This window comes from Sorex araneus, chromosome X (assembly GCF_027595985.1).
Source record: "Sorex araneus isolate mSorAra2 chromosome X, mSorAra2.pri, whole genome shotgun sequence".
Taxonomy (NCBI): domain Eukaryota; kingdom Metazoa; phylum Chordata; class Mammalia; order Eulipotyphla; family Soricidae; genus Sorex; species Sorex araneus.
Genome location: NC_073313.1, coordinates 361472524 through 361484896, shown reverse-complemented (window position 1 = coordinate 361484896; position 12373 = coordinate 361472524). Strand labels below are relative to the sequence as shown.

At 53.0% G+C, this 12373-nt stretch overlaps 2 protein-coding genes across 4 annotated transcripts in view; both read left to right on the top strand.

Moving 5' to 3' along the window:
- The first annotated feature begins 267 nt into the window (after nucleotides 1–267).
- On the top strand, nucleotides 268–3956 carry FNDC4 (fibronectin type III domain containing 4). The gene is made up of 7 exons (XM_004618945.2): nucleotides 268–616; nucleotides 791–935; nucleotides 1022–1137; nucleotides 1357–1561; nucleotides 2052–2141; nucleotides 2349–2467; nucleotides 2805–3956. Exons 2-7 carry the CDS (start codon nucleotides 815–817, stop codon nucleotides 2838–2840), a joined length of 687 nt encoding a protein of 228 aa, XP_004619002.1. The 5' UTR covers nucleotides 268–616; nucleotides 791–814; the 3' UTR covers nucleotides 2841–3956.
- Nucleotides 3957–5107: 1151 nt separating this feature from the next.
- The window catches only part of IFT172 (intraflagellar transport 172), a 47140-nt gene continuing 39874 nt past the window's right edge, over nucleotides 5108–12373 (top strand). For 2 of the 3 annotated variants that reach the window (XM_055119857.1, XM_004618943.2), the window contains exons 1-7: nucleotides 5108–5283; nucleotides 9899–10042; nucleotides 10251–10363; nucleotides 10749–10788; nucleotides 11022–11087; nucleotides 11253–11332; nucleotides 11544–11631. In XM_055119857.1, the coding sequence (XP_054975832.1) occupies nucleotides 5245–5283; nucleotides 9899–10042; nucleotides 10251–10363; nucleotides 10749–10788; nucleotides 11022–11087; nucleotides 11253–11332; nucleotides 11544–11631 (570 nt within the window). In that variant the 5' untranslated portion in view covers nucleotides 5108–5244. The remainder of the gene's footprint in view (nucleotides 5284–9898; nucleotides 10043–10250; nucleotides 10364–10748; nucleotides 10789–11021; nucleotides 11088–11252; nucleotides 11333–11543; nucleotides 11632–12373) is intronic. The other variant, XM_055119855.1, reaches the window with a different exon arrangement.

Below are 12373 nucleotides of genomic sequence, written 5' to 3'. Positions count from 1 at the left end.
AGACTTCAGAGCTGACGCAGTGGACGAGGCGCTGGTTCGGTTAGGATCCGGTGGGGGGGGCCCTCCTCTCCCTCCCAGCTGGGCCGCTGCAGCCGGGGAGCGAGGGGCTGAGCAGGTGCCCGCGACCCCCGCGCCTGCGCCTCCCCCGGCACCCCCGCGTGCACCCGGAGCGCCGAGCAGCGGGCCGAGGCTGTCAAAGGGAGGGTCGTGGGAGGAGCCCCGAGAGAACCGGGAGGGGGGCTGGCGGAGGGGGGGATGACGGCGGCGAGAAGCCCAGCGGGGCGGGGCGGGCCCGCACGTCCGGGCCGGGCTGCGGCGGAGCGCGCCGGGCCAGCTCTGCAGAAGGCGGCGGCGGGCTCCCCTGGACGCTCCCCTCCCGCTGCCGGCGCATCCCCCGCCGCACCCGGGACCCGGGCCCGGTTCCGGCCGCGCCGGCACCGCCCGGAGCCCCGCCGACAGGGACCGAGCGCCGGGAGCCCCGCAGCCCCGCGCCCTGCCCGCGGCTCCTGCCCGCGCCGGGATGGGGTAGGGGCAGCGCCGCGGAGCCGGGCGATGGGCCGCCCCCTGGGCACCGAGCAGCCCCCCGAGGCCTGACGGACCGCGAGGACCGGCGGAGGTGGGTGTGGGCCGGGCCGGCTGTGCACTGGGGGGCGCCGGGTGAGGGGAGGCGGGGAAGCCGCCGTGGGGGGTGCGCGGGAGGGATGCGGGGAGCACCCCGGCAGCTGCTGCCCACCTGAGCCTTCTGGGCATTCTGCACATTCTGACCCCCCGCCCACTCCTCCACTTTCAGGAGCCCCGCCTGCATGTTCAGCGGATGCCCGAGTGCCTCTCAGCCCGATCGGTGGGGACCATGGCCGCGCTCATGCCCCTGTCCCCCTATCTCAGCCCCACGGTCCTCCTGCTGGTCAGCTGCGACCTGGGCTTCGTGCGAGCAGGTGAGCGAAGGCGGCGCGGGGTGCGGGGGAGCGGGAGGGGGGGCGGGGGGCACCTGTTAACCCGCCAACCCGCGCTGGCCCCGCAGACCGGCCTCCTTCCCCCGTGAATGTGACAGTCACTCACCTCAGAGCCAACTCGGCCACCGTGTCCTGGGACGTCCCAGAAGGCAACATCGTCATCGGCTACTCCATTTCCCAGCAGGTATGAACCTGCTCCTCCACCTGTGTCCTTGGGGCACCCACCTTTGGATTCCCCTGCAGTGGGATGGGGGGCGCTAGTGGTGCTCCCCCCCCCCCAAGCAGCCCCTTTCCCTGGATTCTTCCTGAAGTGTTTGGGTGCTTCCTTGAGGGTCAATCCTCGTGTCCTGGGACTGGGGTGCAGCTGTGCCCCCTACAACTCCCCATCATGTCCCCTCTGCAGAGACAGAATGGTCCCGGCCAGCGTGTCATCCGGGAGGTGAACACAACCACGCGGGCCTGTGCCCTCTGGGGCCTGGCGGAAGACAGCGACTACACCGTGCAGGTCCGGAGCATCGGCCTGCGGGGAGAGAGTCCCCCAGGGCCCCGGGTGCACTTCCGGACGCTCAAGGGTTCTGACAGGCTGCCCTCCAACAACTCGAGCCCAGGTGAGGGTGCCAGCCCGTGCCCTGCACTCAAGCTCTGGGTCCTCAGCCTTTTTACCTTGAGCCTCCTGTTTACTTCCGCAAAGTCAACCACAGTCTAGCTGGGCTGATGGAGGCATGAGTTAACTCACTCTGCTGCCAGGAAAGGCAGGCAAGAGAGTTGGCAGGGAACCACATCGGGTATAGACGGGCTGAGGATGAATCGTTTGGGGGGGAAGGGCTTTTAAGCCTTTTCCTGTTTCCTAGCCTCAGCTCACAGCAGCTGTGCCTGCCCACCTGCCCAGACTCTGGCCTGCTACCGCTCTTGGTCGCTTAACCATCTGTCTGTCCCCAATCTCTCCAGCACCCCCAGACAGCTTCCCCCAGAAGGGGCTGTGATGTGATGGGTCTGCCCTGCTCCAATCCCCGGCATCTCCACCCAGAACCATCTGCAAGTCCTAACTCTCAGGCTGTGTCCCTGAATCCCAACTCTGGCTCCTTCCTTCCCTCCCAGGGGACATCACAGTGGAGGGGCTGGATGGAGAGCGGCCCCTACAGACGGGGGAGGTGGTTATCATCGTGGTGGTGCTGCTCATGTGGGCTGGTGAGTCAGCGGCTGGAGGGGCACCCGGGCACTGAGAAAGTAGGGCTCAGTGTAGGTGGGGGGCGTGAAAGTTGGCGAAGCAGTATTGAGGAGGGTGGGGAGGCGGAGGGGGAGAGAGGGCTTGGCACGGGCCAGAAAGGTTTTCTCCTTGGATCTTCTAGAAGTGCTGGGAGCAGATGAGGGCTGATTGGGTGTTGTGTGTTTCAGCTGTCATTGGGCTCTTCTGCCGCCAGTATGACATCATCAAGGACAATGACTCCAACAATAATCCCAAGGAGAAGGGGAAGGAGCAGAGTCCTCAAGGAAGGCCAGCCGGGACAAGACAGGTAATGGAGGGCTGGGGAGGACTTGGGTGTGTGGATGATGGTGGTGGTGTGATTTGGCCCCTAGGAGCAGCAGGGGAGAGGGGGAAAACCGAAGAGGGAGAATGTAAATTAGGGCCACCTGGAGAAATTAGACTCAGTGGGACCAGAGTGATAGTACAGCAGGTTGGGCACTTGTCTTGCATGTAGCAGAGCTGGGTTCGATCCCTGACACCCCATATGGTTCCCTGAGTCCGCCAGGAGTGATCTCTGAGTGCAGAGTAATCCCTGAGCACTTCCAGGTGTGGCCCAAAACAATTTTTTTTTTAAATTATTAGACTCAAACTGTTTTCTTTTTCAGAAAAAGTCACCCTCCATCAACACCATTGACGTCTGAGTAAAGAAGCAGAACCCCAGGAGAGAGGCAGTCCCGACCTGGCTGGGGGCGGGAAGGGGAATGGGGTTGGGACGAGGGAGAGCTTCCGGTGGTGAGCTGATGGAGACACAAGGATCCCCCAGAGAATAACATCGAACCCCTCAGGTCTGGCCCCCTCCTCTTTCCACTGTGAACAGGACCGTAAGGTAGGTCTGTTCGGGTCTGTGCCCTGGACCTGGGGAGTCCAAAACTGATGGGCTACATCTCCCCATTCCCCAGGTCCAGGGGAGAGCCCCTTGTTCAACCCTGACCCATGAGGTCCTAATTGGGGGCCTCATTTCCCCTGCATCAGGCTCTCAGCATCCCCAGCTGCCCCTACATACAGCCTCTGGGCCTCAGAGAGGGGTATTTTGGCGGGTACCCCTGCACCCCTACAGAAAATGAAGGGAGTGGCCTGAGCCTGGAGGCAGATACCGCCCTGCACTACTCCAAAGTCTTCCATGGAGCCTCAGGTGCTCCCGCTCACCTGGCGGCCCCTCCAACTGCCTCTGAGCTCACCCCTTGGGCACTTTTCCAGTAAAGGTTCTTGGACAAACAGGAGCTAACCATAGAACATGCTGAAGACATTCTCCCAGCGTCTCCCCCACTGCGCCTGGAGAGGAGCTGCAGCTCCTTTTGTGGTGTTGGATTTAACTCTCCAGCTGGGGTGGGGGGCAGCGGAGGGTTTGGAAACTAGAGCCTTGGCTCCTATTGCTTTGTGGGAGGAAAGAGGAGAAAAAGAGAGAGGAGTTCCTTCTGCACCCCAGGAAACAGGAGAGGGAGAAGTAACCATTTTACCTTCACTACTCACATCAGCAGCCCAGCTCCTCACTGTTTTTCCTCTGCATAGACCTCCCCACACACTAACTCCCCCCCCCCCAGAAACCTAGGGCTAATGGTGAAAAATGGTGGCCCCTCGGTGCCACATGCTCTATCCTTTCTGTGCCTCTTTGCCCCTGCCCTCGCCTTCCCTTTTGTCTGTCTCTCTCTGATTCTGTTCATTCCAAGGCAATAATAATTGTAAAGCATAAATAAATTTGTAGTCACACTCTGCCACCATATCCAGAGGATTCTAAAAATAAAACTAAGAGATTGTAACTTCCACGTCTAAGAATCACAATTGGGGCTACGGGGTTTATTTTCTGGTGAAAATAGGGGTTCTCTACTTAAGTTTCAAAGGATGTGTGTGCGGTGGGGGAAGAGTGAATGCAGAGAGGAGGTGGTATCAGCGAGACGAATAGCCCTTAAATTTGCAACAACAGTGATGGGAAGGCTTCAGCACCAGGAACTTTCTATGGGGCTAACGGTCTTGTCAACTTTGGATCCTTCCAGAGGAGGCTTATGAATAACTTTTCCTCTGCATCTTTTTCTCTCTGGTATGTTAGAAGAAATGAGAGCAATGATTCTGGAAGGGATCCCAATTCAAAGAAAGATCAAAGACAGTATCTGTTCTGCTTAATGAAGGTCCAAACTCAGGTATCACAAGACTTAACCTACCGGGTGAGCACGCTCTCCTTAACGCTCCACCTTAAACCATAAATACCCCCTAATCCAGATGCAAATTTGAATCCATCTCGAGATAACTTCTCCCTCTCTCTAGCTACTGGTTCTGAAACACTCATCGGCAGACCCTGGGCAGACAGACACATCACCATTTGTTGGGATGGAGTGTCACAGGGCATAGGAACATCACCAGGAGATTGAAATTGTTGAGAAGGAACATAAGAGTGTTTGCAACTCTGTTGAATCTCAGTTCTGTCCTTTACTGATTGTGTTGGCCCGGGCAAGTGACCCTTCTCAGGCTAACTCGTATTATGTAAAAAGGGGGACTAATATCGCCATCCTCTTCAGAATGTGGCTTTGAGATTGCGATGGAGAGAGAATGAATGCTCCTACCATGCCTGCTCGAACCTACTAAAGATCACTAGCCTTGCGACCCCGCGCAAGTCTTAGAAACCTATTTGGGTTCAATTCCGTCAGCTGCAAAAGACCTACAATCGCGACTGGCCTGCTCGGTTGCAGGCTTGCCTGGATCAAAGAAAGCGCTTAGCGAGTCTAACAGGCAACCCAGAGCCTACAGGACCCCATGGGTTATTTAATGCAGCCCCCCGCGCGGGCCGAAGGCTGGTGGGCGTGGCCAGAGCGTGGATCTGTATGGAGTGATGCGATTGGTTGAGCGCAGCCTTGGAGCCCGCCCCGGATCTCACGGCGCCTGCGCACGTCCGGTTGGCGGCGTCGCGTCCCTGCGAGCCGACCTGACGACGGGCTGTGAGGAAGAGCTGGTCGCGTCTGCGTCAGCCGCCGCCGCCGCCACTGTGTGGCCGGTTGTCCGGGCAACGGCGGAAGTTGTCGCCGTCTGGTGGCCTCTGAGAGATAGGTGTTCGTCATGCAGCTGAAGCACCTGAGGACCCTGCTGAGCCCTCAGGTGAGGAGTCGCTCGCCGCTTCCCGCCCCACAGTGGGGCACGGAGGTTGAAAAAAACGGCTGCCGGAGCCCGGACGACTCGCTCTGTGGAGAGTTACGTCGGCGCTCCACCCCGCCGCCCCGCCGCCCCCCAGCCCCCGTGTCGCCTCAGTTAGGTCCCGGGCTCCGTGCGGGGCTGTGCGGGGCCGCGGACGGGGCGCTGCGGGGAGCTGGTGTTCACCACCACCCGACGTCCGTCTGCAGGGAATCAAGTAGGCTCCGCAGCGGGGCTGGGCAGGACGGCGGGACGCTGGAGAGAGAAGCCCTGAAGCGGGGTGCACGGGAGAGCGGGGGTGCGGGGTGCGGGGGGAGGAGACCAAAGCTCAAGTCCCTGCGCCACCCCTCCCCCGCCATGTGAAATCGGTGCCTTTCCCACCGCCGCCAGGAGCGTCCACACAGCTTCTGGAGGTGCAAGTGGGAAAGATGGTAGCGGGGGGGGGGGGGGGGGGGGGGGGGAGGGGGAGGGGAGCGCGCCCACACGAAACCAAAAAGCAGTGGGGAAACTGACGGGCCCGAGAGAAGGACATTCCACATTCAAGGGACAGAATGCAAAGCTGGCTAAGAATAGGATCCGGGCCCCAGAGAGGGTGGACCCAGGTTAGGGGGCTTGCCCTCCCTGCACACTAGCCCCGGTTTGATCCCAGCACCAAGGAAGGGTCCAGGAGCACTCCCTGAAGTGATCCCTGAGAGCAACGCCAGGAGTAAGCCCTGAGCATCATTGAATGGAGCCCAAGTCCCTCCCCTTACCCCACCCAGATAAAAGAATAGTCTCTGTATTAATTAAGTACTTATAGAGTACTTCATAGAGTCACTGTCACTGTCATCCCGTTGCTCATCCATTTGCTCGAGCGGGCACCAGTAACGTGTCCATTGTGAGACTTATTGTGAGACTACTTGTTACTGTTTTTGGCATATCGAATCCGCCAGGGTAGCTTGTCAGGCTCTGGTGTGGGCGGGATGCTCTCCGCAGCTTGCCAGGCTCTCTGAGAGGGACAGAGGAATTCAACCTGGGTTGGCCACATGCAAGGCAAATGCCCTACCACTGTGCTGTTGCTCCAGCCCTACTACTTCATAGAGTAGCAGTAGTAAAGTAGTGAAGAGGTAAGGCACTCGCCTTGTGTTCTGTCATCCCCAGATTGGATCCACAGCACTGCATGCACCCCAGAGCACTGTCTTGTGTCACATTGAACACCTTGGGTGTGACCAAAGCCTTCCACTTCCCCAAAAAGAACTTAGAATTGTGGTCTATGGAATCAGATTTACTTGAATTTAAATTTTTGTTCTACCACTTACAACCTGTGTATGTAAACTTGGACAAATTACTTAGCCTCCCATGTTGTTTCCTCCTCTGCAGATCAGACATAGTAACAACATCGACCTCAGACGTAGGAGGTAGAATGAGAATGCATGTCAAGCATTTGTCAAAATGCTCAATCTAGGGGCTGGAGTGATAGCACAACGGGTAGGGCGTTTACCTTGCATTCGGCCAACCCGGGTTCGATTCCCAGCATCTCCTATGGTCCCCTGAGCACTTCCAGGAGTGGTTCCTGAGTGCAGAGCCAGGAGTAACCCCTGTGCATCGCCAGGTGTGATCCAAGAAGGAAAAAAAAATGCTCAATCTATGGGGAATGATTTCTAAAGGTCAGCTATTTTCATTCTGTTCCCCATCTCAGTTAATCATTTCTACAGATTCATCTTGTAGTGGGGCTGGAGCAATAGCACAGTGGTTGGGCTTTTGCCTTTCACATGGCCAACCCGTGTTCGATTCCTCCGCCCCTCTCGGAGAGCCCGGCAAGCTACTGAGAGTATGGAGCCCGCACGGCAGAGCCTGGCAAGCTACCCGTGCGTATTGGATATGCCAAAAACAGTAACAATAAGTCTCTCAATAAGAGACATTACTGGTGCCCGCTCGAACAAATCGATGAGCAACGGGATGACAGTGACATGTTGTAATGAAAAGAGTAGAAATTGTCCCAGGAATCAGGAAATTTTCACCAAAGATGTGGCATTTAGAAAGAAATCATAACAAAAGTCAGTTACCCATGTTGCCCAGTAAACTGCCCCTGAATTTAAAATTTAATTTAAGGGACTGGAGTGATAGTAAGGTGGGTACAGCACTTGCCTTGTACAGAGCCAACTTAGGTTCAATCCCCAGCATCCCATATGGTCCTCCAAGCACCGCAAGAGTGATTCCTGAATGCAGAGCCAGGAGTAAACCCCGGGCATCACCGGCTGTGATTCCCACTCCCACCCCCCCAAAAAACACGATCCCTTATGGAGTTCATGACCAATTAATTCAGTCAGCTTAATCAATGGCTGAATAAATAGCAGTACTCCTACATTAAAAAAAGAGAAAAACACAGCCTTTTTACATTTAAAATTCCTCTTCCCTGATAGTACAGTGGGTAGGGCGATTGCCTTGCACATGGCCGACCCAGGCTCGATTCCTCCGAATCAGCCTTGCATTCAGCCGACCCAGGTTTGAATCCTAGAACCCTATATGGTTCTCTAAGCCCTGCCAAGAATGATCCTTAGTGCAGAGCCAGGATTAAAACCTGAACATGGTTGGGTGTCATCCAAAAACAAACAAAAAATCGTCTGCCCTAATGGAATAATTGGACATGAATCCCTTTTCACACTTTCAAACATGATGATGTCACCATGCAAGAAAGGGCCAAATGCACAGGACTGGATGAAGATTTGAAGCAAGGTGGTGAGCAGCAGCTGTTGAGGAGCCCAGAGCCTTCTCATCTGATAGGCTCACAAGTGGAAGGCTGAGAGTGATGGTGTGACACTTAGCAGAATTTCATTTAAGAATTTTTGGGGCAGGGGGTTGTTTTGGATCCACACTCATTGGTGCCCTGGGATTACTCCTGGCTCTCTGCTCAGCCTCACCCCTTGTGCTGTCTCTCAAGTCCTGATCTAAAAATTTTAATGAAAACAATTTTTTTCTTCTGACTTTAGACGTAGGTGGAATAATAATGAAAAGAAGCCATGTTTTTAATCAGATTTAGAGCCTAGGTAATTAAAACAATTGGAAGCGGGGGGGGGGGAGAGGAGGAGCAGGTGGCTGGAGGGAAACTGAAAATAATAGTGGTGGGAAATGTACACTGGTTGAGGAATGGATGTTGAAACATTGTATGGCTAAAAATGACTAAAACCCAACCATAAATGGCTTGTAACTGTGTATCTCACAGTTATTCATTAATTTTTAAAAATAAAATAAAAGGGAATTTAGGGAAACTGAGAATTTTTTTAAAAAATGGAATGGAAGCAAGCTTTTTAAAAAATTTCAAAGCAGGAAGCCCTCAGGATAGAACCACAGGTTATCAGGGCTGATGGCAGAAAGCTCACACATGGCAAGAGTAGTGCACTGGCAAAATGATCACTTTTAACTTGGACTTCTATGAAATGGGTAGTTAAGAAAAAAAGGGAGGGACTGGAGTGATAATACAGCAGGTAGGGCACTTGTTTTGCACACAGCGAACCTGGGTTTGATCCCTAACATCCTATATGGTCTCCCAGGCACCACCAGATCATCCCTAAGTGCAAGAGTAACCCCTGAGCAGTACCATGTATGGCCCAAAAACTTTTAAGAAAAAGTGGGGGGAAAGGGTCTGGAGAGTTCAATAGCCTGAGCACAATGTATCCCACCTTCCCCAGCCACTGGAAAAGATCCCAAGCCAGTGAGCTGGGAGGAGCCCCTGAGTATCAGCCAGGGTGAAGTCGAAGTCATTCCTTCCCCCAAAAAGCATTATTTATCCAAGTCAGCTCTGATTATTTTACTCCCTAGTCTACAACTTCTGTTGACTCTCCCTTTCCAAATGTGCCTGAATACCTCCAAGCTTTAAAAATCCTTCCCGAGCTGACCTTACTCTGTTTTTCCTGCTTTGCCTTCTCTATTCTGCTATTTTCAAGATAATTTCCACAAAATTAAATTACTGTTTCTCACGACTATTCATGCCATCCCATCTCCCTCAGATAACTTCCCTGCTCAGCCATATCCATTCCTCAAAACTCAAGGTGGATCATCTAAATGTACCATTACAGTGCCTTATACCTCTCCTGTGGGTTTCTATTTTGTATACCACCTTATTAAATCCTTGGGCACGGAGTATGTTTTGTTCTCTGTCTCCCTCTCAGTCTTCCTCTCAAATGGCTTTCTCACTAAATTACCCAAAAATAGTCATTGAGTGGATAGCTGAAAACCAAAACTTTTCAATCAGTTGAAATGATTTAGGCGGCAGACCTGGGATTTGAGGGAACAAGGAGGCCATTCCAGGAACACGGTGGTACCGTTGGTTTAGCATGTGATCTCTTAATGTATTTGCATTATAGGGGTCTAGTAGCATCATGTTGTCTTGGTCTAGGTTTTTATGGCCTTAAGAGACCGGGATGGATCGGGGCGTGTCTGTGATCATATCAGGACTGTGATAGGAGCCCAATTAGCTAAAGTTGCTGTAGTTGTAATGGAACTAGGCGAGCTTTTATCATTCTTAGATCAACACCCAGTTTACCTTTGTAAATAACCATTATTTACACTTATTGTTGTAAACAAAAATCCTTTGCCTGCACAGGATGGAGCTGCAAAGGTTACCTGCATGGCCTGGTCACAGAACAATGCCAAGTTTGCGGTGTGCACAGTGGATCGAGTGGTATTGCTGTATGATGAGCATGGGGAGCGGAGGGATAAATTCTCTACCAAACCAGCTGACATGAAGGTGAAGAGAGGTCCTAACCCTGCTGTTGGGGCCTTCTGGCCCTGGGAAACATCCCCGCTGGCTTCACAGTCACACCCATAAGCATGGGAAAGGACTGGCCCCCGTCTTTCCTCAGTCTGAATTTCTCCAGGCCCTTAGAGCCACAAATAGAGTTTTTCTCTCTTTCATGTCTAGCCCTAACTTCTTTTTCTTTGATTATAACTTTTAGTATGGCAGGAAGAGCTACATGGTTAAGGGCATGGCCTTTTCTCCTGATTCCACGAAGATTGCCATAGGACAGACTGACAACATCATCTATGTCTACAAGATTGGAGAAGATTGGTGAGGATGGAGACTGGGAGGGAAGAAGTCCCTCTGTGGGGAGGGGAACCAAGACAACACAGAGCCCCACTGGGCCTGGAGGGCATAAAACGCCCAGTGTGGCTGTTGGCTTTGTCCTCTTTCTCAGCTCCATATGTTCTGCAATCCCATTCCTCCAGTGTAGGGCAACAAGGAGGCCCTGTAAGGTCCTGGGGATCCCCTGGCTATGGTGCATCTTTGTTATTGAGATGCTCAGGCTCCCTCTCTACCTCCCTTAAGGGCTTCTGTGAAGCAGGAGGAAATGTCTGGGCCAGGGAAACTATCTGACTGCTCTACTCTCCCTCTAGCCTCCTTGGTGGCAGTTTATTTGTGGAAGGGGTTTATTTAACATGCTTTTCATTGGCAGGGGTGACAAGAAGGTCATCTGCAACAAGTTCATCCAGACGGTAAGAGCCCCACTAATCCTGGGGACCTCAGGGAAACAAGCATGTTTCCATATATCTACTTGCAAAAATGCAAGCTGGAGTTGTGTTTGGTCCTTCTAAGTCTGCCTTCTGCTGCAGGGGTGCTGCTGCCTGCTTCTCCTCCTTTGAGCCAGGTGGTGTCCCCCACCTGGGTTGTTGGAGTTCAGGTTGGATGAAAGCGATGGTCTGAGTTATCATCTGCTTTGTTCTTGCAGAGTGCTGTTACTTGTCTGCAGTGGCCGGCAGAGTACGTCATTGTCTTTGGACTGGCTGAAGGGAAGGTAAAGGAGGGAGCAGAAACCCTGGAGGGATTATGGGTGGGGATGGTTTTTCTGGGGAGAGGAATAGAGTTTGTATTCTTCCTTAGGGTCAGTGGGTCCTTTCTTAGGGCCCACTTCAAAAAGTAAAGTAGCCTAACCAGCCTGTGTCCATTCTCCCATCGTCAGGTTCGTTTAGCAAACACCAAAACAAATAAATCATCTACCATCTATGGGACAGAGTCGTACGTGGTATCACTGACAACAAAGTGAGTAAGAATGAATGGTATCCCTAAAGCTAGGAAATGGTAGGAAAAGGCTGGGGAGAGGGCATCGCCATCTGCTCTGGGGGATGAAGGAAGAGGGGTGGAAAGAACAGGGAGCAGGAACCACACCTGGGGGGTTAAGCAACAGAGAGAGGAGACTTTTTTGGCGAGGCAGACATCTCTCTGTATTTCTCTCCTTTCTGCCCATTTTCAGTTGCTCTGGGAAAGGAATTCTGTCTGGTCATGCAGATGGCACCATTGTTAGGTATTTCTTCGATGATGAAGGCTCTGGAGAGTCACAGGTATGAATCATGGATGCTTGATTGGGAGGGAGTGAGCAATTCTCAAGACTCTTCCCAGAGAGAGGTTGGTGATCTAAGGAATTTAGATGAGGTATGGGGGTAGCAGCTGGAGGATGAGACCTCTAGAGAAACGTGATGCAGGGGATACAGGGCTGTGTTTAGGAAGTGAGGTCTTTTTTACTTGTTTTTTGGCCACAATCAGCAGTGCTCAGTGATTACTCTTGGCTCTGTGCTCAGTGATTACTCCCAGCAAGGCTCAGGTGCCAGAGATTAAAGCTGGGTCAGCCATGTGCAAGGAAGCACCCCACCCGCTGTACACTTTCTCCAGTCCCAGTGAGCCCTTAATGTATGGGAAATGAAGCCAGTAGAAGGGACCTAAGATGAAAGGAAACAAAGACTCTGGGAATCATGAAAAAGGAAAAGTATTTTCATTTCTTTTTTAAAAAAAATCAGAGGGGAAAGATTTTTTACTCTCCAAATGGAAAGGAAAAAGATAGGAGATAAAAGGACTATATATGTGGTGGCAGGGAATTTGGGGAGAACATTTATATTTTACTCTCAAATTCTCTATTGTTCAAATCACTTACATTAAGAAGTACTTGTGGGGGAGCTGGAGCGATAGCACAGTGGGTAGGGCGTTTGCCTTGCATGCGGCCGACCTGGGTTCAAATCCCAGCATCCCATATGGTCCCCTGAGCACCGCCAGGAGTAATTCCTGAGTGTAGAACCAGGAGTAACCCCT